This window comes from Arvicola amphibius, chromosome X (assembly GCF_903992535.2).
Source record: "Arvicola amphibius chromosome X, mArvAmp1.2, whole genome shotgun sequence".
Lineage (NCBI taxonomy): Eukaryota > Metazoa > Chordata > Mammalia > Rodentia > Cricetidae > Arvicola > Arvicola amphibius.
Genome location: NC_052065.1, coordinates 86,144,474 through 86,169,592, shown reverse-complemented (window position 1 = coordinate 86,169,592; position 25,119 = coordinate 86,144,474). Strand labels below are relative to the sequence as shown.

The following is a 25,119-nucleotide window of genomic DNA, read 5'->3' as shown; positions in this document are numbered from 1 at the left end:
GCAGGTTTCTTTTGGGCTAAATTTTTGGTTTTTCATGCAGAATACACTAAGTCTGTAATAGACCTTCGGCCAGAAGATGTGGCACAAGAAAGTGGCATCCTGGGAGACAGGAGCAAATCCGTACCAGGCCTCAGTGCAGATATGGTAAGCCACTCTTACATTTCCCTTGGTCACTATTAAATTTTTAAATTTAGAGTTGGCTTAATTTAAATTAGAGTCCAAATTGCTTATTTTTTTTAGGAAAGGTGCAATGATTCTTATTTTCCCCAATTTCTGAAGAAGTGCCGTTTGTTAATTTGAAGGGCTGTCTTTGTTGTCACTTACTGTTGACCACATTGTTCGGTATATAGTTGGCTACTGTGACTAAAATAGCAAGAGAAGACCACTGAGGTGTCTCGGGATGACAACACTTGCTGGGAAAGCCCAGCATCCTGAGTTGGATCCCCAGAGCCCATATTAAGGTGGAAGGAGAAAACTGACTTTCTAAAGTTGTCTTTAGACTACCACATGTGTGTCATGGTACATGTATGGCTGAATACACACACACACACACACATCATTATCATCATCACAATGGAATATACATACTACTGCTACTAAAATTAAAAGCATACAAAGAGGTGGCTAGATGGGGTATTCAAATGGGAGACTTATAAAACTCCTATTAAAATATTAAATACCTATATTCTTTTGAGATATGAAGATATATTAAAATAAGGACATGTGCACATATATTCACCTGAAAACTCAGAGCTTTTGCAGCCAATTTTGGTTTTTATTGAAGGAAAGACATTGGTTTTTGAGCCTTACTTTTATTAACTCTCAAGTCTCTGTTGTTCCAGGAAGAAGAGGAGGAGGAAGAAGAGGACATTGACCATTTGGTGAAGCTGCATCGACAGAAACTGGCCAGAGGCAGCATGCAGAGTGGCTCCTCCATGGTACGTTCTATGTGTTTGTGCTGATAGACATATTGGGTACTGGGAAGGAAGAAAGAGCTAGCTTCCTAGAGCAGACTGGGGACCTGGGGCAATCCCCCTAGTCCCTCTTCCTAGGTAAGGGGCGTGCATTTCTTTGTTCCTGTCCTCACTTTAGAGCTTAGGTGCTCAGTGTAACTTCTAGGTGACTGCCTGAACCTCCCATCTGGAGGTTCTCCAGAGGGAATGAAGGCTCTGGCCATTCTTCCATCACAGCTTTGTGAAAAGTAACTTTAGCTCCTCTGAAAGGATAACCAGGTCATGCAGTAAACAAGACCAGACTCCTTCATCTTAAGCTGCCCCCTCTTCCCATACTGAAGGTGAGCAGGTACCAGGAGAAAGACCTTTGCCAGACTGGCATCAAGGTGTGGATAAAGCTCAATATGAAACAGCCCCATGGACATTTTTGGGACATTTGCTAATCAGGGTCTACGTCTGTCATAAGTACAAAGATTGCTATTTAGGTGAACAGATTTTCACATTCACACTGGAAGAAAATATAGAGCTCACTTCATATACTGACTGCTACCACTGAGGAGTGGTGGCTTTCCTGCTGTTCTCAGTTCTGGCCCAATCCCTTTCCTCCATAGATATCGCTAGATGGAAGGTAGATAACTATAGCCCCATTTTAAAGCAGTAACTAACACCTTCCAGCCACTGTTGCAACGTGCATAACATACACCACAGATGTGCTTAGGTTGCCTTATCTTCCTGCTGCTATTCACCATTCTACAGATGGAAAAAATCAGCAAGAGAGTGTGTAAAATGAGGGGAAAGGGGCAGTAATAGTCTGTGTGTGCACCTGGACAATTTTGGATGTGCTATTGGCACTGACCTACCCTCAGGACAAAGGGCTGTTGGCAGTGCTGGCTCCTCGCAGTCTCTCCTGAGACTTTGGCTTTAGCATGGGGTACGATGGGCTCGATTGGGAATGTGGAGTGCATCTTTCTTAGACATTTGTTATTGCTTCCCCTGCAGAGTACCATTGGCAGCATGATGAGCATCTATAGTGAGGCTGGTGACTTTGGGAACGTCTCTGTGACTGGCAAGATCATCTTTTCTCTCAAGTTTGAGCAGAAAACACAGACTCTGGTCATCCATGTAAAGGAGTGCCACCAGCTGGCCTACGCTGATGAAGCCAAGAAGCGTTCCAACCCGTGAGTGCTTCTGGCTCCCGAGTAACACTTTTGACAGGGAGGCAAGACCTTGGAAGCTGTCTGGGGACTCTTGATCCATATTGTCATCTCTCTGGGAGTAGAATAGTGAGTGTGATATAATAAAGGGCGCAGGACTTGGAAAAAGCAAGACTGAAGATGTTGACAGAGTATTTTATTATGTGCCGAGCAGGGAAGTAAAGAAGGGACTGGAGAAAGGCTAGCAAATAATTTAGCGTTGTCTTTGGTTTCTAGATATGTGAAGACTTATCTTCTGCCTGACAAGTCCCGCCAAGGGAAAAGAAAGACCAGCATCAAGCGGGACACCATCAATCCACTATATGATGAGACCTTTAGGGTATGTTTCTGAGCCTAGAGGGGAGAAGGTTTTGTTTTGCTTCTGTGCCTTTGTGGTACAGTCGTGCCTTTACAACGTGAGTGGGTGACCATGTCTGTGCCTGGGGATTCACCGTGGGCATTTGTTCATATCCAGACCTCTTGGGGGAAGAGAACACAGGTGAACTTGGCTTCCTTGGATTGTTGTGAAGTTGGAAATTCACATGACCACATAGCTCATTTTATTTTATTTTATTTTTTTTTCCTCATCGTTTATTATTTTTTTTTATATTTAAAAATTTCCATCTCCTTCCCTCCTCCTCCCCCCTCCCTCCCCTCCTTCTCCCCCTACCCTCCCCTCCTTCTCCCCCTTCCCTCCCCCCCCCCTTCACCCATACCTCCCCTCCCTCCCTCTCAAGGCCAAGGAGCCATCAGGGTTCCCCATTCTATGCTAAGACCAGGGTCCTCCCAACTCCCCCCTGGTCCAGGAAGGTGATCGACCAAGCTGAGAAGGCTCCCACAGAGCCCGTCCATGCAGAAGAATCAGAGCCCAGAGCCATTGTCCTTTGCTTCTCAGTCAGCCCCCGCTGTTGGCCACATTCAGAGAGACGGGTTTGGTCGCATGATCCATCAGTCCCATTCCAACTGGAGTTGGTGATCTCCCATTAGTTCTGTCCCACCGTCTCCATGAGTGAACGCACCCCTCTCGTTCCTGACTTTCTCCCTCATGTTCTCGCTCCTTCTGCTCCTCATCAGGACCTTGGGAGCTCAGTCCAGTGCTCCAATGTGGGGCTCAGTCACCTTCCCCATCTGTCGCCAGCTGGAGGTTCCCTCACGGTCCTGACTTTCTTTCTCATGTTCTCTCTCCTTCTGCTCCTCATCAGGACCTTGGGAGCTCAGTCCGGTGCTCCAATGTGGGGCTCTGTCATTTTCTTCATCTATCGTCAGGTGGAGGTTCTATGGTGATATGCAAGAAATTAATCAGTATGGCTATAGGAACTGGCCTTTTCAGGCTCCCTCTCCTCAGCTGCCCAAGGGACTAACTGGGGGCGTCTCCCTGGAAACCTGGGAACCCCTCTAGGGTCAAGTCTCTTGACAACCCTCAGGTAGCTCTTTAAATTAGGATATATGCTTCCCTGCTCCCATATCCACCCTTCCTATATCCCAAGCACCCCATTCCTCCGAGCTCCCCCCGTTCTTCCCTACACACTTTTCTCTCCCCATCTTCCCTTGGCCCAGTCTTGCCCAACCCTCAAGTTCCCAATTTTGCCTGGCGATCGTGTCTACTTCCAATATCCAGGAGGATTACTATATCTTTTTTTGGGAGTTCACCTTCTTATTATCTTCTCAAGGATCCCAAATTTATAGGCTCGATGTCCTTTAATTATGGCTAGAAACCGAATATGAGTGAGTACATCCCATGTTCATCTTTTTGGGTCTGGGTTACCTCACTCAGAATAGTGTTTTCTATTTCCATCCATTTGCCTGCAAAATTCAAGATGTCATTGTTTTTTACCGCTGAGTAGTATTCTAGCATGTATATATTCCACAGTTTCTTCATCCATTCTTCCACTGAAGGGCATCTAGGTTGTTTCCAGGATCTGGCTATTACAAATAATGCTGCTATGAACATAGATGAGCATATGCTTTTGTTGTATGATTGGGCATCTCTTGGGTAGATTCCCAATAGTGGAATTGCTGGGTCCTGGGGTAGGTTGATCCCGAATTTCCTGAGAAACCGCCACACTGCTTTCCAAAGTGGTTGCACAAGTGTGCATTCCCACCAGCAATGGATGAGTGTACCCCTTACCCCACAACCTCTCCAGCAAAGGTTATTATTGGTGTTTTGGATTTTAGCCAATCTGACAGGTGTAAGATGATATCTCAAAGTTTTGATTTGCATTTCCCTGATAGCTAGGGAGGTTGAGCATGACCTTAAGTGTCTTTTGGCCATTCGAACTTCTTCTGTTGAGAATTCTCTGTTCAGTTCAGCGCCCCATTTTTTAATTGGGTTAATTGGCATTTTACCGTCTAGTCTCTTGAGTTCCTTATATATTTTAGAGATCAGACCTTTGTCAGTTGCAGGGTTGGTGAAGATCTTTTCCCAGTCAGTAGGCTGCCTTTGTGTCTTAGTGACAATGTCCTTTGCTTTACAGAAGCTGCTCAACTTCAGGAGGTCCCATTTATTCAATGTTGCCCTTAAAGTCTGTGCAGCTGGGGTTATGCGTAGGAAACGGTTCCCTGTGCCCATTTGTTGTAGAGTACTTCCCACTTTCTCCTCTATCAAGCTCAATGTGTTCAGATTAATATTGAGGTCTTTAATCCATTTGGACTTGAGTTTTGTGCATGGTGATAGATATGGATCTACTTTCATTCTTCTACAGGTTGACATCCAGTTATGCCAGCACCATTTGTTGAAGATGCCCTCTTTCTTCCATTGTGTACTTTTGGCTCCTTTATCAAAAATCAGGTGTTCATAGGTTTGTGGTTTAAGATCCGGGTCTTCTATACGATTCCATTGGTCAACTTCTCTGTTTTTATGCCAATACCAAGCTGTTTTCAATACTGTAGCTTTGTAATAGAGTTTGAAGTCAGGGATGGTAATGCCTCCAGAAGAACCTTTATTGTATAAGATTTTTTGGCTATCCTGGGTTTCTTGTTTTTCCATATAAAGTTGATTATTGTCCTCTCAATCTCTGTGAAGAATTTTAATGGACCTTGATTGGGATTGCATTGAATCTATAGATTGCTTTTGGTAGAATTGCCATTTTTACTATGTTGATCCTCCCAATCCACGAGCAGGGGAGATCCTTCCATTTTCTGGTATCCTCTTTAATTTCTTTCTTCAAAGACTTAAAGTTCTTGTCAAATAAATCCTTCACTTCCTTGGTTAGAGATACTCCCAGATATCTTATGCTATTTGTGGCTATTGTGAAAGGTGATACTTCTTTGATTTCCCTCTCTGCTTCCTTATCCTTTGTGTATAGGAGGGCGACTGATTTTTTGGAGTTGATCTTGTAACCTGCCACGTTACTGAAGGAGTTTATCAGCTGTAAGAGTTCTTTGGTGGAGTTTTTGGGGTCGCTTATGTATACTATCATATCATCTGCAAATAATGAAAGTTTAACTTCTTCCTTTCCAAATTGAATCCCCTTGATTCCCTTATGTTGTCTTATTGCTATTGCTAGAACTTCAAGCACTATATTGAAGAGATAAGGAGAGAGTGGACAGCCTTGTCGTGTTCCTGAATTTAGTGGGATAGCCTTGAGTTTCTCTCCGTTTAGTTTGATGTTAGCTGTCGGCTTGCTGTAAATAGCTTTTATTATATTTAGGAATGACCCTTGTATCCCTAATCTCTCCAAGACCTTTATCATAAAAGGGTGCTGAATTTTGTCAAATGCTTTTTCAGCATCTAATGAGATGACCATATGATTTTTTTCCTTCAGTTTATTTATATGATGGATTACATTGATAGATTTTCGTATGTTGAACCAGCCCTGCATCTCTGGGATGAAGCCTACTTGATCGTAATGGATAATTTTTCTAATGTGTTCTTGGATTCGGTTTGCCAGTATTTTATTGAGAATTTTTGCGTCAATGTTCATGAGTGAGATTGGCCTGTAATTCTCTTTCTTGGTTGAGTCTTTGTGTGGTTTAGGTATCAGGGTGACTGTAGCTTCATAGAAGGAATTTGGCAGTGACTCTTGTGTTTCTATATTATGAAATACCTTAAGGAGTATAGGTATTAGGTCTTCTTGGAAGTTCTGGTAGAATTCCGCATTGAAACCATCTGGGCCTGAGCTCTTTTTGGTAGGGAGGTTTCTGATAACAGTTTCTAATTCTTCGCGACTAACAGGACTATTTAGAGCATTTATCTGGTCCTGGTTTAACTTTGGAATATGGTATTTATCTAAAAAACTGTCCATTTCTTTTACATTTTCCAATTTTGTGGCATACAGGCTTTTGTAGTAAGATCTAATGATTCTCTGAATTTCCTCTGTGTCTGTGGTTATGTCCCCCTTTTCATTTCTGATCTTATTAATTTGTGTGTTCTCCCTCTGCCGTTTGATTAGTTTGGCTAAGGGTTTGTCAATCTTGTTGATTTTCTCCAAGAACCAGCTTCTTGTTTCATTGATTCTTTGGATTGTTTTCTGTGTTTCTATTTTGTTGATTTCTGCCCTGAGTTTGATTATTTCCAGTCTTCTACTTCTCCTAGGTGAGTCTGCTTCTTTTTTTTCCAGAGCTTTCAGGTGTGCTGTTAAGTCACCAATGAGTGCTTTCTCCGTTTTCTTTAAGTGGGCACTTAGTGCTATGAACTTTCCTCTTAGCACTGCTTTCATTGTGTCCCATAGGTTTGAGTATGTTGTGTCTTTGTTTTCATTAAATTCAAGAAAGACTTTAATTTCTTTCTTTATTTCTTCCTTGACCCAGGTGTGGGTCAGTAGTTGACTGTTCAGTTTCCATGAGTTTGTGGGCTTTCTGGGGGTAGCATTGTTGTTGAATTCTAATTTTAATCCATGGTGATCCGATAAGACACAGGTGGTTACTAATATTTTTTTGTAACTGTGGAAGTTTGCTTTGTTACCAAGTATATGGTCAATTTTCGAAAAGGTTCCATGAGCCGCAGAGAAGAAGGTATATTCTTTCCTATTTGGGTGGAATGTTCTATAGATGTCTGTTAAGTCCATTTGGTTCATTACCTCCATTAAGTCTTTCAATTCTCTGTTAGGTTTCTGTCTGCTTGACCTGTCCATTGGTGAGAGAGGAGTGTTGAAGTCTCCAACTATTAGTGTGTGTGGTTTGATGGCTGCCTTGAGTTCTATAAGTGTTTCTTTTACATAAGTGGGAGCTTTTATATTAGGGGCATAGATATTCAGGATTGAGACTTCATTCTGATGGATTTTTCCTGTTATGAGTATAAAGTGTCCCTTTCCATCTCTTCTGATTGATTTTAGTTTAAAGTCAATTTTGTTGGAAATTAGTATGGCCACACCCGCTTGTTTCTTAGGGCCATTTGCTTGATAAACCTTTTCCCAACCCTTTACTCTGAGTAGGTGTCTGTCTTTGTGGTTGAGGTGTGTTTCTTGTAAACAGCAAAATGTTGGATTCTGTTTTCGTATCCAGTCTCTTAGCCTGTGCCTTTTTATAGGTGAATTGAGTCCATTGATATTAAGTGATATTAATGACCAGTGGTTGTTAACTTCAGTCATTTTTAGTAGTAGAGTTTGTGTGTTTCCCTTCTTCTAGTTGTGCTGGTGAAGGGTCGCTAGAAGCCTGAGTTATTGTGGGCGTTGTTGGACTCCTTGGTTTGTGATTTTCCTTCTATTACTTTCTGCAAGGCTGGATTTGTGGCTGCGTATTGTTTAAATCTGTTTTTGTCCTGGAATATCTTGTTTTCTCCATCAATGGTGAATGCAAGCTTTGCTGGGTATAATAGTCTAGGCTTGCATCCATGTTCCCTTAGTGTCTGTAGCACATCTATCCAAGCTCTTCTGGCTTTCATGGTTTCCATTGAGAAATCAGGTGTAATTCTGATAGGTTTCCCTTTATATGTTACTTGACCTTTTTCCTTTGCAGCTCTTAATATCTGTTCTTTATTCTGTATGTTTTGTGTTTTGATTATTATATGGCGTGGGGATGCTTTCTTTTGATCCAGTCTATTTGGTGTTCTGTAGGCTTCTTGTACCTTCATAGGAACATCCTTCTTTAGGTTGGGGAAGTTTTCTTCTATAATTTTGTTGAATCTGTTTTCTGGGCCTTTGAGTTGTAATTCTTCTCCTTCTTCTACCCCAATTATTCTTAGGTTTGGTCTTTTCATGGTGTCCCATATTTCCTGAATGTTTTGTGTTAAGAATTTGTTAGATTTGTTTAGTTCTTTAATCTGTGAGTTTATTTCCTCTATTGTATCTTCAGAGTCCGAGATTCTTTCTTCCATCTCTTGTATTCGGTTGGAAATACTTGTCTCTGAAGTTTCTGTTCGTTTACTCAGAGTTTCCATTTCCAGTCGTCCCTCAGATTGTGTTTTCTTCAATACCTCCATTTCATTTATCAGGTCTTGTACTGTTTCCCTTACCTGCTTGATTGCTTTTTCTTGTCTTTCTTGTTTTTCTTGGGTATCTTTGAGAGATTTATTTATTTCCTCTACCTTTTTGTTTGTCATCTCCATTTCTTTATGGCAGTTTTTTACCTCCTGTTTAAGGTCCTCTATTATTTTCATAAAGTACTGTTTAAGGTCGGTTTCTTCTATATCTTCTGGGGTAGGGTATTCAATTCTTGTTGTTTCGGGATGTCTGGCTTGTGGTGATGTCATGTTGCCTTTCATGTTGTTGGAGGAGCTCCTGCATTGGCGCCTGCCCATCTCTTCCTTCAAAAGGAGCCCGGAGGCGTTTGGTGTCCTAGACCAATCTTTGCTGTGACTGAAACTGGTTGGATCTCCCCAGTGCCAGAGGAGGACCTATTCCTTGCGTCACAATCTGAAGAAGCCCGCACTCCCTTGCAGGAATCCTCAGACCTGCCTGGAGGCCAGAGTCTGACCCCTTTGGGTGGATGGCCTTAGAACAGGAGCAGGACACCTGAGAACACTAGGGAAAGCTTGGGAGACACAAGCCTGCAGAGGGAAGTGGGGGTAGGGGGTCTGTGCTCTCTTCCAGGGCAGGTTGCCCCAAGGTCCGCATTCACTCACCAGTTCAGATGGAATGTCAGGGCACAGGATCAGGGATTCCAGGCAGCCCAGGGTCGCAGCCCAGACAAAAGGGCCAAGGTGGGGGCAGGGCGGGATGGAATACCACACAGCAAACCTGGCAGCACAATCTGAAGGAGCCCGCACCCCTCCGCAGGAATCCTCAGACCTGCCTGGAGGCCAGAGTCTGACCCCTTTGGGTGGATGGCCTTAGAACAGGAGCAGGACACCTGAGAACACTAGGGAAAGCTTGGGAGACACAAGCCTGCAGGGGGAAGTGGGGGTATGGGGTCTGTGCTCTCTTCCAGGGCAGGTTGCCCCAAGGTCCGCATTCACTCACCAGTTCAGATTGAATGTCAGGGCACAGGATCAGGGATTCCAGGCAGCCCCGGGTCGCAGCCCAGACAAAAGGGCCAAGGTGGGGGCAGGGCGGGATGGTATACCACACAGCGAACCTGGCAGCACAATCTGAAGGAGACGCACCCCTCCGCAGGAATCCTCAGACCTGCCTGGAGGCCAGAGTCCGACCCCTTTGGGTGGATGGCCTTAGAACAGGAGCAGGACACCTGAGAACACTAGGGAAAGCTTGGGAGACACAAGCCTGCAGAGGGAAGTGGGGGTAGGGGGTCTGTGCTCTCTTCTAGGGCAGGTTGACCCAGGGTCCGCATTCACTCACCAGTTCAAATGGAATCCACATAGCTCATTTTAAAATTTCATTTGAGGCTCTAGAGAGATGATCCAGCAGCTCAGAGCTCTTGCTGCTCTTGCAGAGAATCTGAGTTCAATTCCCAGCACCCATAAAGTGGCTCACAACTGTCTATAACTCCAGTTCCAGGTGATCTAATGTCACAATCTGGCCTTGGTGACCATCCACATGTTTGTGGATAGTCTTGTGTCCTTTCAGCCACTCCAGGACAAACTTAATTTCCCTGGCTTCCTATGGACTGTGTTAGGGTTAGTGAAAGAGGAGAAGTTGAAGCTTTGAGCGGAGCAATTTAAAGTGCTAAGGAACTAAAACCATTTGACAGACTGTGGGGACAGGTTGCTTAGGGTTTGGAAGAATTCGTTTTTGAGGAGCTACTCCTAACTAACCACTGTGGGCTGCTTTTTTCCCTTCACAGTATGAGATTTCAGAATCTCTTCTGGCCCAGAGGACTTTGCAGTTTTCCGTTTGGCATCACGGTCGTTTTGGCAGAAACACTTTCCTTGGAGAGGCGGAGGTCCACATGGACTCCTGGAAGCTGGATAAGAAGCGGGATCATTGCCTCCCTTTACATGGAAAGGTAGTCTGCCTTAAAGGTCTTTCCCCGCTTTGTTCCCAGGTGGATTGTCTGCAGCGGCCTCTGCTGGTCTGTGTTGGAAGTAGCTTTGCATGTAGTTTTCTGTAGAGTTCTACCACACCCTGCTGGCCTTTCTGAGTTTAGCAGCAATTTCTGAGTGTCTTGCCTGTCAACTGCAGGCAAAGCAAGAAGCTACTGCGTGCCAAGATTTTCCTGCTAACCTTCCAGAGCCTGAATGTATCTTGACATCCTAACTTGCACCCCCATCTCAAGTCTAACCTTTGGAGTGTATCCTAATCTGCACCCCTTTCCAAGCTAAACATCCTGCTTTAGAAGTGAGAGGCAAGAGAGTTCATGGATCTGCAATGACTGTCCTCTTGGTTATGTGTGCAGGCCAGGGGAATTTTCCTTTAGAGGAGCCCCTCAGATGTTAGTGTAGGGAGATGGCATCATAGTGGTTGGCAGTTTAGTGCAGATCAGGATTAGAATCTCGCTTCTGTAACTTACTGGGGACTTCGAGAATCTGCCTACCTTTTGCAAGCCTCAGTTTAATTTTCTACAAAATGGTACAACAGTGCTACTCCCTGCTGCAGGGCTGAGTGCAGGGCGATCTTTAGTATGTAGCACATAATGGCCATTCCATAGCTTACTGCCATTCTGGTTGTGACAAAATGACTACATCAGAGAACTTTGGCGGCGACTTCCTAGTTATCACAATGAACTGAAGACAAACCTCTTTGAAAGTTATAATAGTATTTTGAATGCTTCAAACAATGAACAGTACATGGAATATCTGTGGAAAGATGGTGTAGGAACAGAATGGGGCTGTCTGATGTGAGCCTCATGTGCAAGAGATTTACTTTTATCTGTTCCATTTTATTGTTGTCTTTTAGTTTTATTTTAAACCTTTGAATTTTTACCCTATTAAGGAGATTAAATGTAAAATGATCTATATATGCATAGTTCCAAATTTAAACAACAAAACATATATAAAAACAAAGTCAATTTCATTACTAAGAAATAGCCACTAAACAAGTATTTAAGTATCCTTCTAGAATTTTTGTATTAAGCAGCATAGATAGCATCTATCTGTCTGTCTGTCTGTCTGTCTGTCTATCTATCTAATCTATCTATCCATTTATACATATGCATACATACTGTATTCTTTTTTGACCCAAGTGAATTTCATATGCCCTATTGTTCATATATATATATATATATATATATATATATATATATATATATTCTTGATTTTAACAATTTATTATAGGCATTCCTCACAGGTCTCATTTTACTTGCTAGATAATATTCTCCTACCGTTCTGTATTATAAACTTATTTGCCAAGCCCCTACCAGTGAGTGCTTACATTGTTTATTTTTAGAAACTATGCTGTCCTATATCTTGTTTTCAGTACTAGTGGTCAAGCCAAGAGCTTCCCATATGCTAAACAAGGGCTATACCACTGAGCCATGCCCCCATCCCCACTCTTTGCCTTCTTTGGGGATTGTAATTGTCAGAGAAAGCCCTAGTGGTGAAATAGCCGAGTCAGAGGAGTGTGTATCTAGTAATTAGAGGGCTGTTGCTGTCCAGAAAACTTAGTGACATTACATTTTACCCCTTTAAATAGTCATAAAAGCAGGAAAGGAATTACTATCAAAGTGAAACATGTTAGAACCTTAGAATGCCTTAAGCATTTGCCATGCAAATCAGTCTCCCAGTGGGCTGGAGTTTGTATAATTACATTGAAAAATGTCACTCTAAGGCACCATGGATAGCCATGACAAAAATGTCACACATGAGAATGGAGGTGTTTGCTCTGTGGCAATGAAGGTGTGCTGTGGAAGCGCACGTGCCAGCACCTACACACTACTAAACTCGGGGTCGAAGGTTCCCTAAAGTCAGATACCTAATTGCTAATAAAGTGTGCAGACAGCTTATGACACAAAATACCATCTTGTCTCCCTCATTAAAAGTTTGGAATAACTTGAAAATTTCCCCTTACATGTTTTATTTAAAACACTATCAAATTATTCTACTATAGTGTGATTTTAGTATGTAAGTTGTATTACTATACACAAACTAAGGTTTGTAAAACCAAATTTTTAACTAAATAATTAAAAGTTATACATTTCTTTCAACTTAAAATAATCTACATTTAATGTTTCTGGTTCTTTGACTCCCCAACAATCGATGCACTAACAATTTCCTCCCGCTTCTTATCTGTCTTCCCCACAGACTAAGCTTGTATATTCTGGATCTGCAGTAAGTCTAGTGAAACATAGGAGATTATACCTACCAGTAGCAGCATGCTCAGTGGTGAGAACCTAGCTTAGCCCAGTCTCAAGAGCAGGGGCAGATGAAAGGGCATCTCCAGACGGTGCGAGCCCGTCTGGGAAAACTGGAGCATAAAGAATGCAACACCACGTGAGCCAAGAGAGTGGAGCAGTCCTGCCTTCCAGAGCTACCTGCTCTATGTCCTTGACATTTGTTCATTCATTGTTAGACTCACTCAGTCAACATGGGATACCTATGTAAACTAGGGACTGTGCTAAGTGTCGACTTTCTAGGACGACCAAAAATAAGATTAACTCCTGTCCTTCTGGCACACGGATTGTAGTGATGGCTATTAACTAAAAATATGTAAGTCAGGGGCTGAAGATCTCAGTTGTAGAGTGTATGCATAGCAGGTAGTAGGCCCTGGGCTTCATACCCATACTGAAGGAAATAGGCAAACTGTGAAATATTAAAATCTGTGTATCAGACTTTTACCTAACCCTAAATTCTGTACAACCCCACCACCAAATTTTAGAGTACTTTTTATTTTTGAAAATCAGATGTGTCTCTTTTTCACAAACAGGACACTGTTGGTGATGATAGAGGAAGTAGGGAAAGGTCTTCTGGCTTTTCCCAGTCTGTTCTCCTTGCTGTAGATTGTTCTTCATTCTTTGGATTGTTTCATCCAGTCTGGTGCTAAAAGTCATGGACTCTGGAACCAGTGTGTCTGAATCTGAATCCTAGGTCTGGTAATTACTAGATGTGTGTCTGTGGGAAAAGGACTTAACCTCTCTGTTTCTTTATTCAATAGCCATTAAAATAAGGATAATACCTTATTATATTTTATAGATATTACTCAAAGTAGTAAACAAATGATATAGTTATACTACTAAAACACTTTCTGGCAAACAGTAAGAGCTATATTAGAGACATTAATAAAATCATTACACATGTATAGTTTTAATACTTTTTATGTTTATATTTTATATTTATCTTATATTTTATACATTTTATGTTTATATTTTATGTTATTAATTAATATAAGTGAGATTTTTCTACTTCTTGTTTTGTTTACCTAACAGTAAGTATATATTTTTATTTTCCCTTTTCAGAAAGCATAAATTCAGTATAGTCTTATTTTAGTATATAAATGAAAGCATAGATTTAGGTTTATTTTACCCAGAAGTTATAAGGTGGATTTTTTTTTCTAGGCATATAACTAAATATGTGTTATATTCAACTAGAATTTGAAATTAAAAAAAACCCAGCAACACTTCTAGGAGCAATTGACACATAGCCAGGATAGGTAGCATGGCTGGAATCGTCTGGGTTCGATTTTAATTGGGTGGCTTAGAAGAGGAACACCACGTTCAAGCTATGGCTCAGGAGAGGAAAGTTGACTGCTTCCTTTTCTGCAGTGACCTTTCTTTACTTGTACTTGGGCTATCAGAGATAGCCTGTGTTCTTTCTGATAGCCTCATGCCACATGAAGGCGTTCAAATCACTCTTAACCCTGCTCGTGTTCGCTGACATGGAGACTGCTTCCACTTGGCCCTTACTAACAGCACTGGTACTGAGATTCTTAATCATATGTCAGTCATTCCTTTGTGAGTTTGTGTGGCCACCTTGTTGCCATACCTTCGGGAGCGTTTGGGATCTAGTGATCATGTCCCCAGAGTGCACAATAGTGAGCCTTGGTTCTTCTGGATCTCCTCCTGGAGAGGCTACCAAAGAAAACTGTAACTGCTATGGGATTGTAGCCATTAAAGAGGGACCGTCTTATGCCATGAACCTGTTCTTGGGGTCATTTTATTTATTCATTTTCTTATTTTTGAGCTAGGGTCTGGCTACCTATGTATTCTAGGCTGACATCAAGCTTGTGACCGTTTTACTTCAGCCTCCCCAGGGCTGAGGTTGCAGAGGTGTACCACTACACTTACCCGTGGGAACAACTTTATAAACCTCTCAGGGAGAGGGCCCCGTGTTTCCTCAGAGGCCTGATTTCACTTGTTGGGTTTCCCTATGTTTCAGATCAGTGCTGAGTCCTCACCTGGCTTGCCAGCACACAAAGGCGAGTTGGTGGTTTCATTGAAATACATCCCAGCCTCCAAACTCCCTGTTGGAGGTGACCGGAAAAAGAGTGAGTTTTCTTTGGGTCCCTGGATTCAGCTGCTCTTAGCTTCTATACAGGGTGTGTGAGAGATTGCTATTGGCTCTGTTGGCTAGGGCAAGCTGGGATGTTTCCTGGATCTTCTAGGTAGGAGTCCCTTCCTAAGGAAGCCTTTACCTCTCTCAACTGGAAGGAAATGCCATACATTGCGCTGACATTCTTTTTTTTCTTTTTTTTTTTTTTGGTTTTTCAAGACAGGGTTTCTCTGTGGCTTTGGAGCCTGTCCTGGAACTAGCTCTTGTAGACCAGGCTGGTCTCGAACTCACAGAGATCCGCCTGCCTCTGCCTCCCGAGTGCTGGGATTAAAGGCGTGCGCCACCACCGCCCGGCTTGCGCTGACATTCTTTTTAGGTGACCATTAGGCTGTTAATGTGATTTGGTCTCGTTCCATCTGGGTCAAGCTACTAAGAAGGCAGAAGAGGAGCTCTGTGGCCGAGAAAGGTGCTTGGATATGAGAAGAGCAAGGCTGAGTCACCAACACAACCAGCATGGTGCTGGTGATTGTGGATACATAGATGAGAGAGATATGGTACTTGTTCTCTGAGGACAAGTTTTGTTTTGTTTTTTATTATTATTATTCAGAAAGGTAATCACATGCCCAAACCACCCGCCAGTGAGGGTGATGGAGAGAGAGCTTTGTTGAGGAAGTAATACCGAAACTGGACCTTGAGATTTTACCAGGTACAAACAGAGGGAAAGGGAAAGAGAGGAGCTGTTCTGGAAGAAAGAACAGGACTAGCACAGGTTTTTAAAGAGCTTGGTAGCTGGGTGAGGTGGTTCCTGCCTATAGCCCTAGCACTCAGGAGGCTAAGGCAGGAGGATTATCATAAAATTTCAGGCTGGATAGGTTATACATGGAGTGACAGGCCAGACTTTCTAGAGAGTGAGAGCCCATTTCCAAAAAGAAATATTGCAATCTAAAACAAAAAGAAAACTGAAGTAATATATAAACAATATCGGCAAAGGATGCAGCTCAGTTCAGAGAGTGCTTGCAGAGCATGCATTAGGGCCTCTGTTGTACGCAGGGAGCATGGCATAAACTGATGCTTGGGAGGTGGAGGCAGGAGGTCAGGAACTGAAGGTCATCATTAGACCAGCTGCACAGTGAATTTGAGATCAGCCCGGACTACTACATGAGACTCTGTCTCATAAAAGTCCTTTCTATACATGCCTGGTAAATGTAGAGTTTTAGGTCAGCAGTCTGGAGTTTGTTCCCAGTTATAGTGGAGCTGCAGTTATGATGTGAGTGTGTACAGCTGGGATTGGAGATGCGTCTTGAGCCATCTGAAAAGAAAAAGACCGTGAGTGAAGAGTTGAACTTGAACTGCTGGCAATGGCAAAGCAACGTTCTTTTTTTTTTTTTAAATATACCCTCAGCAAAGTGTAATGTAGAAGATTTGAGCAATTTATAGATCCCAAGGAAGGTGTGCAGAATGACTAGAAAAGAAGCAAAGACCAAGCCTTTGGCAACAGGAACATTTTAAAGGATGAAGACATGGAAAATGTCACTGAGGGAGAGGGTTATCAGGACATCAAAGGGCCAGGAGAGAGTTTGAAGAGGAGGTGGGCAAAAGCTCTCAGCCTTTCTCAACACTCCAGGCACCAGGCCAGATGAGGCCTGAGAAGACACTGCTTGTCCAAATTAGACTGGCAGACAGTAATGAAATCTGATTTCACAAGAAACTAGGCTGCGTGAATTTGGCAGAGAAGCAGAGGTGATGAGCATGGTCATTCTTGGCAAGGGTAATTGGTCGTGGTGATAGGAAAGAAAGGTACAGAGAACAGCTTCCAAAGGATCTGATCGGAGGAAGGAAGGATTTCTCTGAAAGTGGATATTTGAAAAATAAGAAACAGTAAGATCAGCTTATATTCAGACTGAGGGCAAGGCATCAGTCTGGGGAAAGGGATATTCAAAATGGTAGGTGGGGGCAGACATTGATGGTGTCTGGTGAGTTCTTTGCTGTAAGGGTTGAAGTCAAGACTCAGCAGAGGAGTTCCTTCTGCTTTAATTGCTTAGCAAATGCCAGACACCTTTGCTTCTTGTTGACTCATGTGTAAAATGGAGACAACTGTGGTGTGTAACTCATAGGATTCATTAGACGAATGAAATTGCTTACAGTGGTGTTTGGGTCATAGCGAGTTTTCAAGGTACATTTGTTGCAGTTGGGGTTATTTATTGTGTCCCTACTGCTAATGCTAGGCACTGCACTAGGAACAGAGGACGTGTTGAGGAGTGTTAATTCAGTTAAGGAGTCTGCTGTATCCCAAAGTAAGGAGAGGAAGTGCTATGTAATTAAAGCACGGGACATACGTGGTGGTGTGGCGGTTCTCTTGCAATGGCTGACATCCCTTACAGGTAAAGGTGGGGAAGGGGGAGAACTCCAGGTGTGGATCAAAGAAGCCAAGAACCTGACGGCTGCCAAATCAGGAGGGACTTCAGACAGCTTTGTCAAGGGGTGAGTCCCTGGGCCAGCATCATGCTAACCAGTGAGTTATAGGGCAAGCAAGTTAGCGGGGAACCCATTTGAATTTCCCTCTGCAGATCCTGCCCTCATCCTACCATCCTCAGCAGCTTTGCTTCTGAAATTAGGGAATGGTGAGACCTTCACCCCCACCCACCTTTGCACTGCCCTGAGATCAGTTTGGTCTCAACTGTGGTGCTAGCTTTCAAACTGGAGGGTGATAGACAACTAGGTTCTGACTCTCTCCGGCTAGTCCTCATCCGGAATCCTAGGTGGACAGTCCATGCTCCCTGACTTGTCTAGATTTGCAGTCCTGGGCTCTGTTGTCCACAGTTTTTAAATAGTGTAAGCTTCATCTATATTGGGGGCCATTTACTGACTTAAGGTCCCCAAGAAATCATGTTTGACTAAGCTTATACCTGTTAGCAATGGCTTCATTTACCTTGCGTGAGGAAAGTGGGACGACATATTTAAACGCCTCCTTGGTGGTGCATAGAGCGAAGGATGACGGACATAGTCATTTTCTCTCCAGGCTAAAGGCAGTAGATAATCTAGTGGAAGTAGTGGGGAGTCTGCCTCAGCGTATTCAAAGGAGGGCTTGTGTGCACATGGACCTGGTTGTCGGCTTACCATCCTGGGCTAGGCTTGTGGTAGGGGCAAGGGGAATTTAGATATACTGCCGGCTTGAGTAGGTGTTGCTAACTCCCCACCCTCTGCCAGATACCTCCTTCCCATGAGGAACAAGGCCAGTAAGCGTAAAACTCCTGTGATGAAGAAGACCCTGAATCCCCACTACAACCATACCTTTGTCTACAATGGTGTGAGGCTGGAAGACCTCCAACACATGTGCCTGGAACTGACTGTCTGGGACCGGGAGCCCCTGGCCAGCAATGACTTCCTGGGAGGGGTCAGGCTGGGTGTTGGCACTGGTGAGACTCTCTCCCCACCTGATCATCACTTGTCTTAAAGGCCTCTTGTCTATCTAACTCTTCATACCTTACTCTTCCTACCTCTTGCCCTCCGTGATACACAAAGATCGTTTCTGATGGGATTTCTTTTCCTTTATGTAAACATCCAACAAATGCTTACTGAGTGTCTGCTACCTGCTAGGCTTAAAGCAAGGCTGAACTCATACAGTGTTTTATGTACAGAAAGGTGACCCTGAAAGCCAGGGACTTCATCATCCTCCCACAAAAGAAGATCTAAAAACTGCCTAAATACCTGACTTGTGATTCCTATCTTCTATCTTGGGATAATGAGAAGGGGTTTTTGCCAGCAAATCTGTGCTCTCCAAGGATTCTAAACTTAGCCCTTGCTTCGCAGCGGTTCTTTGTCTGTAATGTGGTTCTTCTGTATGATCCATTTCATTTGATTTGACTATTGAAAGGGAATATAGACATACTCTGATGATACCAATCTCTTTGTTTTTATCTTTGTTCTGAGACGGGGTCTCATGAAGTCCAGTGTGGCCTCAAACTTCTTTTGTTTTAAAATATTTATTTTTTAATTTATTATGTATACAATATTCTGTCTGTGTGTATGCCTGTAGGCCAGAAGAGGGCACCAGAGCCCATTACAGATGGTTGTGAGCCACCATGTGGTTGCTGGGAATTGAACTCAGGACCTTTGGAAGAGCAGGCAATGCTCTTAACCACTGAGCCATCTCTCCAGCCCTGGCCTCAAACTTCTAATACTCTTTACCTCCAGCTCTCAAGTGCTCAGCTAATAGACATGCATCAACATGTTCAGGCCTAATTTTATTAAATGAAAGCAAATCTTCCATTGATCACATTCCCCCCCCCCCCCCTAAAAAGATTGATCTCTGTTTCATGGCCTTTCCTTCAGTTCTCAGTTCATTATGATATGACTTCCATATTTCTACTCTTCTGAGTCTTATTCATGCCAAAGTGAGGTTATTCTCACTCTAGAATTCCCAAGCACTATGTAAGAGACAGATTACTTCCTTTTTCTTGAAATCCTTACCACTTACTGCCTTCTTGACTCTCTTTGACTCCATGGCACACCATTGCTCACTTTCCTTCACAGGTTCTTCATTCTGCACTTCTGCATTCAAACTTTAAATGAGGCTTCTCTCTGGGCTTGGGCTTGGATACTCTTTTTTGAAATCTTTTTATAGTCTTTATCAGGCCTCTCCAACCTTTTGACATTGTGACATTTTTAAGTATAGTGTTCACAGCCAAGAACTGCACAATCCAGTTATCAAGAAATCACAGAAAGTAAAAACAAAACAAAACAAAAAACCCTTCATTGTTTCAATTAGTTGATTTTGTGTTAGAGACCACATTCATGGCTATCCTTGAGCCATGCAGCTCTGGTTGGACATTTCTGTGGGATTCTTATGACTTTGATTACTAACTGTATATGAATTACTAATAGAAAGCACCTACAATGGTATTTTGCACATATAAGCTACTTCATGTTGGTTACCTGTGTAAAAAACATTTTGGTGACTTTCTTCCGACTTAGAAATTCTTACCAAGTCTACAGACCCCGTATAATCTAGACTCTTCCTTTCTTATCCTTCCTGTATCATTTTCTTTCTTATTCGTTGTGTTCAAATCACCATAACTTCTACTCTGCTCTCCAAATATGCCGCGTTACTTCCTGCTTTGGGACTTTAAAATGATTGTCTTTCCTATTCACATGGAATGTCCCTAAGGGCAGGGACATTTTTTGTGTGTTAATCAATATATCTCCAAATTGGCATAGAGTAGGCACTCAGGAAATGTTCATTGAGTGAATGAATTACTGTACAAAAAATAGAAGTAAGATCACATAATCCTAACTTTGGAGAATTTACAGCTATAATAAAAGGTATTCAGAGCTTGGGCGTGGTTATGTATGCCTCTGAGCTTAGCATCTGGCAGACAGAGGCAGGAAGATTGCCACAAGTTCAAGGCCAGCCAGGGTTTCAGTGTGAACTCCTGTCTGAGAGAGAGTGAGTGAGAGAGAGAGAAAGAGAGAGAGAGAGAGAGAGAGAGAGAGAGAGAGAGAGAACGAGAGAGAAGGTGTTCAACATTTTGAAAATTGAAGGATCCATGTGTGCTCTAGTTATTAACCAGCCCACTGCGTTTTTACTGTGTATTCAAGAAACTATTCTTTTAAAAACGAAGTCAAGTCGCTAATGACAGAAGGGTAGCAGTTCTGGTATGAGGTGTCAGACACCAGAGCTCTGAAAAAGCCACTAAAAATAAAGCCCCCGTTGAGATTATGAAATTTCAAGTCCCATTTCATCAACCTGCAGTCTCCTGATTGTCTCTGGGGCACAAGTACTATTGCCAGCATTCTATCTCCACTGTACATTGTTGTTTCTGAGTTGGCCTCCCCCACTATGTAACCCGTCCTCTCTGATGGACTAGTGGTGGGACTCTGTTCAGCCTGTTCTGTTGTTTCTCCTCAGGAGTCAGTAATGGCGAAGTGGTGGACTGGATGGATTCGACTGGTGAGGAAGTGAGCCTGTGGCAGAAGATGCAACGGTACCCAGGGTCTTGGGCAGAAGGAACTCTGCAGCTACGTTCTTCAATGGTCAAACAGAAGCTAGGTGTATGAGTCCCTATCTTTGTCTGCAGGTGCAGCCCTGGTCAATCCAAGTCAAAGGCTAAGCAACCACAGTGAGAGCTTGCTAATTTAATGTGTATGCTTATATGTGTATAAACATGTATTTCTGCAGATCTTATTTTGCTAGCTAGTGTGACACAGATGTGTTCCTCCCTTTAAAGAAGCCCAAGAAGAAGCGGCTTTTCAAGTGGTTTTTATTTATGTATAGTATATTTTCAGAGCACATAGTTGCCTCTGTCTTTCTGTGCTTTAACTAACTTTAAAAATCTTTTACAGCAACCCTCTACTTTCTGTCCTGCTATCCTCACTCCCACTTCTCCTGGAAGTATGGCTGTTTGGAGCAGTAGCTGTAGTTTGTGGGTCTAGGTGTGCAATGTCTGGTAGTTAAAGACAGTGCACTATGGGACAGGGGTTTACTACCAGTCCTTCCTCTCTGGTTTGTATTTTATCTCATCATCTACCTTGATACATTTTTAGAAATTGCCTTTTAACTTTTTTTTTAAAGCAATTTCCACCTTGTGTGAGTGTAGTGGCTTTCTTTGAAATGCAACGAAAACTCTCCAGCTCCTTCCTAGACCTTCGGGGAGCCCTTATAATGGAGCCACTTTAGAAAAATCACTCTAATTAGATAATGGCCTTTTCACTGGGACATTAACCTGCCCCGTGAGACCTACTAGCTGATCCCAGAAGGTCTACGTGACTCTGAAGAAAGTTTCTCACGGCCCATGTTGAATTCTCTTTTTTTCAACTGTCATAGCAGTTGTTAAAGAGGGTTTTCCTTATTTCCCTAATGGAGGATGAGACATCTTCACTCTCGTGTACTATAGCTTTTTCTAAGTTGGTGGCTGGGGTGTGCTGTTGCATAGAACATAGTCTGTATGCCTCCATTTCAGCCACAAGAGCCAAAGACTGTCTAAAGCGATACAGTACTCCCCTAGGCTGGGGATTATTGCCACCCCATGAAAATGTGGATGGAATTGCCCGGCTCTTCTGACTTTTGACCTAATATATTTTCAGTTCCCATTTTGGTTGATTCCTAAACTTGACCTGCACGTAACGGCGGAGTAGCGTGTTGAGACTTATTAGAGAGATCTAGTGAGCCTTCACTTCCTGCTCCTCGCTCTTCGATACTCGACTTTTCCTTCACGGCAGTCTGTCTCCACAGAGGTGTGTGTGGAAGGTGTCCCTGCCAGAGAGGAAATCCTGTCGGTGGAGCCAGCTGCAGATTGACTTTCCTGTTGGGGCTCTGAATTCAGCGTGGTGATTAAGATTGTATGTGGGAAGTTCATAGAATGTTTCTCAGAGACCTGTTTAATGCGGTTTGATACTGTAACGGAAGAGTAACTCAAGAGCCCGGCTCACACGTGTTCTTTAGTATCCCACCTCGACTTGCATGCCTGTTTCAATAAAGCTTTCTCACTTGAGCGTCTACACATTGAGTTCTGCAGATGTTTTTGTCTCTGTTGTCCTGACTTATTGTTGTCAGACGTTCACTCATAGCTTGAAGGTCAGAACCAGAGTAATAAATACACCTTGCTATACTGGAAGAAAACCAACCTTTTCCCACACTGCTGTCTGATACCCTTGTTGAGCCCATGTTCCTTGTCCTACATGTTTGGAATCTAAAAGTAGCACTACTTTTATCCCTCTCAGGTACCAAGAGAAGTTGGCCTTTGGCTTTGTAGAGTGTCCCTCTCTGGAAGAAGAGAGATGTTCGCACAGGCACAAGGGAACACCTTCCATGTTACTTCCAATTCTTTCTAGACTATTCGGTTTCTTTTGGAGATCAGGATTTTTTTTTCTCATCGACTCCATTATTTAGATTCAAGAGCTAAATCGGAGATGTTATACAACTCACCTTTGAAATAAGGCTCCGATCTTCTAGCTAAAGCTCAAGTGATTCTTGGCCTCTGTGCAAAAGCATATTTGTGAAAGCCAAGTACATCTTGTATACAAGGGTTTGCATGAGATTGTCTGACTTTCTACAACACCTCATGAAGTAGGAAACCTTCCCTTCTTGCAGACCAAACATACGCTCCTTGTCAAGTGACAGAATTGGAATTTGAATCCAGACCTGACTCTACCACATTGCCTTCTGTGAGAATGATATATGTTAAGGGCAGAACATCAAACAAAATGATGGCTTGTCTCTCCTAAAATACCTTAGGGTTTCTTAAGTCATAATCTATAAGGACTACCAAGGAGGTTACAGTAAAGCCTTACTTACAGAAGGCAAGATCGATTTGATTACTCCAAATGAAACAAAATGAAAGCCCCGAAAGTTCTTTTAAGCCTCAGTTGCTTGGAGCATTTATGTGCAAGGGTCAGGCCCAGCTGGGAACTTTATGCAGGAGGTACTGGGGCCCTGTGTTATCTTCTGGGTCATTTACCTACTAGCAAGTCCTGGCTTGCCACTTGAAGTGCTAGTATAAAGACAAGGAGAGCATTTGTCTTTCCCAATGTGTTGTCTTTGCCTTTGGAATCACAGACCTTACTCTGACCAGAAATTTCCTACATGAACTCACGGCATTTCACCTTCTGCCTAGGTTTTGCCTTTGGTCTATTAAAGCTCCAGTATTTTTCTCCAGGGAAGATGGAGAAGGGGATTTCCCCACTTCCAAGTTTGATTTTTTTCCCCATGTTTTACTCCACCCAGCAACTGCCTGTCTTCTCGTTTTGCCTTTTAAAACTGAGATTTCCAAGAAAACTCCATTTGAAATTGCTTCTCTCTAATTCACTGCTATGCCTGTCTGCTGTAGGCTTGTGATTTCTGTCTTAGCACTCTGCTTTAAAGAGGAATTTTCCTGGGCTGAGAGTCTTTCATTTTGCTCCTTCCTCCTGGGACCACTGTGAATATTGTGGCCATGGAAGGTGGAACTTTTCTCCTTCGGGTGTTCAATTTTCTTGTAATGGGAAGTAGAAAAGGTCAGATGGCGGAGTGGAAGCTGACTGCTGGTGTCTGTGCCCAGCTGCCACTTACTAGCTGTGGGAATTTAGCATATTGCCTAGCTTCTCTGAGATTTAATTCCTTTAATGAGTAAATGGGAGCTAACAACAACACCTACCTTCCTTTGTCCTTGTGACACTTCTTAGTCAGTGTTTATAATGGCACCTGACACTTAGTGCATTCTTGAGCATTGTTAGCTCTGTCTCCCCACCCAGCCTGCTGGTTGCCTGCAGTTGCCCAATGATGGTGCCCAGGAGAAAATGGAAGGAGCAGGGTGGCTGAGCCTTGACTATGTCTCTGGCTTCCATCACTGTCTAGGAGGCAGTTCTCAGAAGCAAGGGAAGAACATTTTTTTTTTCAAACCCTGGTGAAACACCCCTTGGGAGACACAAGTCAGAGCAGAAACCTGCAGCCGGAGATGCATCTCAGCAGCAGTGTCTGGCGTGTGGAAGACCCTGGCTTTATTGCCCAGCAAAGAGGGGGTGGGGGGCACAAAAGATGCAAGACAAAGGAAGAAAGAAAAAGGAAAGGCAGTGTTCTCTGTGTGGCCCCATTTCCCAAAAGCTCACCCTCAAGTTTACTTTCAGGCCTCGTTCCTAACCTTGACCTTTGACTCCTGTAGCTACCTGCTCCATGCTCATCTCTTAAAAGTGGGTATCTGAGGAAGTTAATGCATGAGGCTATCCTGCTTTCCTGCTATGGTGGTGGTGGTGGTGGTGGTATGTATATATGTATGTATGCACATGTGCATGCACACGTATGTGCCTGTGTATGGAGCTTGTGGAGATCAGAGGCCAGGCTTGTGTTTTGTTCCTCATGCCATTTACCATGTTGCTTGAGAAAGTATTCCTTACTTGGCCTGGTACTCACCATTAGACTAGACTTTCTGACCAGTGAACCCCACGGATCTGCTTATCTCTACCTCTCCACTGGGATGCCAAGGGCACACCACCACATCTAGCCGTTTTACAGGGGTTCTGGGGAGCAAACTCAGGTCCAAATGCTTAACATGAGAAGCGTTTTACCAGCTGAGCCATTTCTCCAATTCCTAGAGGCAGTCTGGTTCACAGACCGGGGGAACCTCTAATGAAGGGCCACCGTCAGGGGCACTAAAGCACTGAGGACCTCAGTAGGCAGAAGTTCTTTCCCACAAGCTATTTGGAGTGTCTAGGAGGGAACTTCCTGCTCTGGCTGGGTGTTGCTTCCCAAACTAGAGAAAATGTTTGTCTAACTCTTGATGAAGCAACGGTTCAAGCAGCATTT

The 25,119-nt window shown here is 43.2% G+C and overlaps 1 protein-coding gene across 2 annotated transcripts in view; it reads left to right on the top strand.

The window, feature by feature from the left end:
• Nucleotides 1–22,329, top strand: part of Sytl4 (synaptotagmin like 4) — a 62,067-nt gene extending 39,738 nt beyond the window's left edge. The window contains exons 9-18 of one of the 2 annotated variants that reach the window (XM_038316296.1): nucleotides 41–144; nucleotides 843–938; nucleotides 1,953–2,131; nucleotides 2,384–2,486; nucleotides 10,265–10,426; nucleotides 14,730–14,838; nucleotides 17,225–17,324; nucleotides 18,051–18,259; nucleotides 20,752–20,827; nucleotides 22,062–22,329. In XM_038316296.1, coding sequence (XP_038172224.1) covers nucleotides 41–144; nucleotides 843–938; nucleotides 1,953–2,131; nucleotides 2,384–2,486; nucleotides 10,265–10,426; nucleotides 14,730–14,838; nucleotides 17,225–17,324; nucleotides 18,051–18,259; nucleotides 20,752–20,827; nucleotides 22,062–22,173 — 1,250 coding nt within the window. In that variant the 3' untranslated portion in view covers nucleotides 22,174–22,329. Of the gene's footprint in view, nucleotides 1–40; nucleotides 145–842; nucleotides 939–1,952; nucleotides 2,132–2,383; nucleotides 2,487–10,264; nucleotides 10,427–14,729; nucleotides 14,839–17,224; nucleotides 17,325–18,050; nucleotides 18,260–20,751 lie in introns of both variants that reach the window. The other variant, XM_038316297.1, reaches the window with a different exon arrangement.
• Nucleotides 22,330–25,119: the final 2,790 nt, after the last annotated feature.